General features: G+C 36.2%; 1 protein-coding gene across 1 annotated transcript in view; it reads right to left on the bottom strand.

Moving 5' to 3' along the window:
- The window catches only part of LOC107738550 (DNA topoisomerase 1-like), a 31,043-nt gene that overhangs the window by 11,580 nt on the left and 14,852 nt on the right, over nt 1–4,611 (bottom strand). Inside the window, exons 10-11 of the mRNA XM_016550315.1 lie at nt 3,053–3,197; nt 1,495–1,638 (exon numbers count right to left, since the gene is read on the bottom strand). Of these exons, the coding sequence (XP_016405801.1) occupies nt 1,495–1,638; nt 3,053–3,197 (289 nt within the window). The remainder of the gene's footprint in view (nt 1–1,494; nt 1,639–3,052; nt 3,198–4,611) is intronic.

Here is a 4,611-nt window from a genome sequence, read left to right as displayed (position 1 = left end):
AGTGAAATGAACTCAGTTCGCGCGCGTGCAAAACGCACTTTTGCGTGCTCAAAATATGATCTTTCGCACGCAGAATTGTGGCAGAATTGTAATCCCATACGTTCGAAGCTGTTGTAAATTACTCTATACACCTTTGTTTACTTCTGTGTGCTGCTCGGCAACCACTTTGTTGCAACCAATACTGTTTTTATTAATATCATTACACTTTATTTGCTCGGTTTTATTTTGCGAAACCTAACTACGTATATGGAATAACCGTTTTATAAAAGCAATAAGCCCCAAGAAGCCGTGGTTTACAGTGAATTTATAACAGCTAAGGACTTCGCTTCGCGTCGTGCCTAACAATGCCCCTTAGCTGTTATAAATTCACTGTAAACCACGGCATCATGGGGCTTATTGCTTTTATAAAACGGTTATTAGTTTAGCTTTAGTTTAATTCTAAGGGTCAGAGAGAAGGTGAAAATGGTGCGAAAAAACGTTATTAATTGAATTACACGTCATATATCACAGGGAAAAAAAATCAATGCTAAAAATAAATACAATGCAACTAAAAAAATAAGTTCATCAACTTTCATCAAGGAAACAGGATTTATTATGTGCAACAATTAAATTCACTACGTCGAAGTGATTAGGCAGATGCCAACACGGCTAGGTTGCGAAACAAATATGACTCATAAATATGTTTTGATGAATTATTGGCTGCAGGTATTAATACTGTAAACATTTAAAAATTTGAATTAATTTCAGCCTATATTAATCATTTTAATACATTTTGGTAACGAGAAATAAATGTTTGATTTAGTACATTTTTGTTTACTAATAATTTTGTAATAATTGTATTTTTGTGGGACAATTAAAATCTGGGCCTTGAAGCGCAACCAGTTGAGGACCACTGATATACAGTATATTATTATAAGGAAAAAGTTACCTGCCCACACATTAGATTAGAGAACACGTATTCACTATTAACTAAGAGTTTCTTCCTCAATAAACTCCTAATTTGCTGCTTATTAATAGTTAGTATAGTTAAATGTAGGTAAAGGGTGGATTAAAGGATCTAAAACATGAACATGCAGAATAAGGCATTAATGCATGCTTTATAAGTACTAATAAACAGCCAATAAGCAACTAGTTAAAAGTGAATGATGTTCCCTAATCTAAAATGCTACCAATTACCTAATAAATAAGTGCAGTGTCACGTTGTCACATGGTCTGTTTTTGTTTGGTTCTCCCTCAGTTCCTGCCTCTTGTTTCTGTATGCCCTTATTTGGTTTCCTTCCAGTTCCTGTCCTGATTATGTTTATTTGTCTCTGCTGTGTTCTATTAATTATCTTTGATTACTCCTCACCTGTTTCTGTTCTCCCTGATTGCGTACCATGTGACAGGTAGATTATGAAAGTTCACTTCAGCACAAGATTAGACCAGTTATACTTTATTGCTCCCAGAAAGCAAATGTAGTGAATGTAACAGCTGGCCTGTGTGATGAAGTGAGACCTTGTCAATGAAGTACAGAGCGACGGCTCTCTGTCTGATCCTCATCTCCTTGCTCCTCCAGTCCTCGCGGTACTGCGCTCGGATGCGCTCCACGATCTTCTTCAGCCGCCGCGCCGTCTCGTACTTCTGCCAGTCCTTCTCTCCCTGAGACACACGCAAAAATATAAAGCTTTATAGAAATTACAGCGAATGCATTTCACTGAACGGATTCAAAATCAATTCATTTTAATCATTGCTTAAAATTGTTGTCAGAAGCCCCTCGTTGGCATTTCAAAAGCTCTTTTTTCCTATAAATACTGCTTTTAATACATAAGTTTCTCAATATACACTGTCGTTCAAACGTTTGCAGTCAGTAAGAATTTCGAAATAATGTCTTTTCTGCTCACCAAAGCTGCATTAATTAAAAATACAGTCACAACAGTAATATTGTAACGAGGCAGGCGTGACGACAAAGTGGGGATCCAAATGCAAGGCTTTAATAAGAGCGTAGTCAAACAGGCGTGGTCAACAACAGCAAACAACAATGGCAGTGGCAAGGCAAAAGAGTAATCCAGATAATCAGGCAATGGTCAGGGCAGGCAGCAAAACAATCATAAACAAGAAAACAGTCCAGGGATCAAAACACGAAGGCAAGGAAACAGAGAAACTAGAAACCACGGAAGAGCTATACAACATTCAATCACCAGAGTGTGTGTGCTATTCTTATAGTCCTACTAATGTGAGACAGCTGTGAACTGATGATGAGATCTGATGAGAGACAGGTGATGCACTTGATGAGTCCGGGCAAAGGATTATGGGAAATAGAGTCCTGAGTGAATGGCAAGGTACAAAATGGAGTGCCCTCTAGAGGAGCTCATGGGCACTCCAGCTGGAGATCATGACAAATATTGTGATATATTATTATAGTTTAAAATAGCTGTTTTCTAAGTGAATGTATGTTAAAATGTAATTTATTCCTGTGATGTGCAGCTGAATTTTCAGCATCATTACTCCAGTCTTCAGTGTCACATGATCCTTCAGAAATCATTCTAATATGCTGATTTGGTAACATTTCTGATTATTATCAATGTTGGAAATGGTGATACATTATTTCCAGGATTCCTTGAGGTACAGGACGTTCAGAAGAACAGCATTTATTAGAAACAGAAATCTTTTGTGACATTATAGATTTAATTCATCCTTGCAGAATAACTAAAGAAATCTTCTCCTCTTTCTGTCAATTTGACCAAATAATTAAACTAAAAAATTTAAGAGACAGACTGCTTGCAAATGGGACATTACTAGTATTAAAAGAAGTGACTGGCCAATAAATATTCTAATATTTAGTGATTTTGAGATTACTGCCACTAGTCCATCAAGATTTTTAAGAGGACTGCTGTACTTCAAAGCACCTGCTATGGCCAGCGTTCCCATTATAACACACAATAATATATATATATACAGTATAACACAATTACACAGGTGAATACGGAAGGATGCTTCAGTCTCGGTGTGGTACGCGTCATATTATTTTGCGAACAAATTATGTTGGACACATTTAGTATGTGCTGTTTCTGACCTTGATTCTGGAGCTGGGGTTGAGCATGATGTATTTGATGGAGCCCTGAATGTTCTCCGTCCACGACACCAGCCACGTGACTTTATTATCATGACGAACTTCCTTCCACCTGGTGCCTGGAGGCGCTTTAGGGTGAACTGAATCTCTGAGGACAACAGACACAGTCATCACGGTTTTACTGCGTGTTGAAAACGGTTTCATTCGAACAAGAGAGTGAAATCTAATGTGGAAAACCTGTTATTTTGAAATTGACGTTCCTTCTGTTGAAGATCTGTATGAAAGATGTGACACACTCTCAGGATAAACGACTCCTCTATGAGCGGTGAGCAACAACAACAGCAATAGCCAGCTAAATATGTGACTGAGATTCATTCAGACGAACTCTCTCCTCTCTAAACCTACATTCACTAGAGGAAGAATTCCTCAGGTCAAGTGCTCTGATCAGCACACAACCAATTCCTCCGATTATTAACCACTAAACTAACACTTGTGAGAAAGCGGTGTGCTTAACTGTATTGTATGTGCACTTCAGATCTGTACTTGCAGGTAATATAATAATAATGACATAAAAGGCCACTTAAGTGTACTTAACTTTCACGACTGTTTTATAACACACTTAGTCAATTTAAAAGTTTTAGTTTTTAAATTATGTTTTAATAATCTTGCTTGCTTGAATGCTTCAAAGAAGTGCACTTATTTTGAAGTGTTGACTAACATACTAAAACACATGTAAAGTGCTTGATCTTAATTTGAACCGAAGTGAGTTATTTGATATTACTGTACATTTAAAGTTAATATATTTTAAATGTACTAAATTGCAACTTCATCATTACAATGTAATTAAGAAAATATATAAAAAATACTTCAAGTTTCAATAGAAAAGTTTATTTTTTTTTATACAAAAAAAAAACACTTAATAGTCCAGTTCAACCACATTTCTAAGGCAAAAGAAGTAATTGCAAAACGAAATATAAAAATGTACTTGTGTCGATATGTAAGTGTCAAAAGCACTCTTAAGTTCAACTAATTGTATTTAATATGAATTTAAACTCTAATACATTTTCACGCATTTGCAATTAACATGCAAAGAAAAGTATATTATTTCTGTAAATAGTACAGATATTGTAATCATACACTTAGCATACGTTAAAAAAAGTATGCTAAGTGTACTTTGTTTTCACAAGGAACACAGCACCTGTGGCAGAAAAACTAATAATAATAATAATGTCTCAGCTAGATCCCACGTTTCTTCACAACAGTCTTCATAACTTATTACATTACATTATATAGACATTTATACAGATATTATACTATGCTGCCAAGTGAACATGGTAAGTGGACAGACAGATGGATGGAAAGAGAGACAGACAGACAGACAGACAGACAGACAGACAGACGGGTGGAAAGAGAGACAGACAGATAGATAGACAGACAGACAGACAGATAGATAGACAGATAGACAGACAGACAGACAGACACAGACAGACAGAAAGACAGATAGATAGATAGATGACAGACAGATAGATAGATGATAGATGACAGACAGACAGACAGACAGA

This window comes from Sinocyclocheilus rhinocerous, unplaced genomic scaffold (genome assembly GCF_001515625.1).
Source record: "Sinocyclocheilus rhinocerous isolate Xijiao unplaced genomic scaffold, SAMN03320098_v1.1 scaffold2119, whole genome shotgun sequence".
Lineage (NCBI taxonomy): Eukaryota > Metazoa > Chordata > Actinopteri > Cypriniformes > Cyprinidae > Sinocyclocheilus > Sinocyclocheilus rhinocerous.
This window is presented reverse-complemented; position numbering and strand designations above follow the sequence as displayed.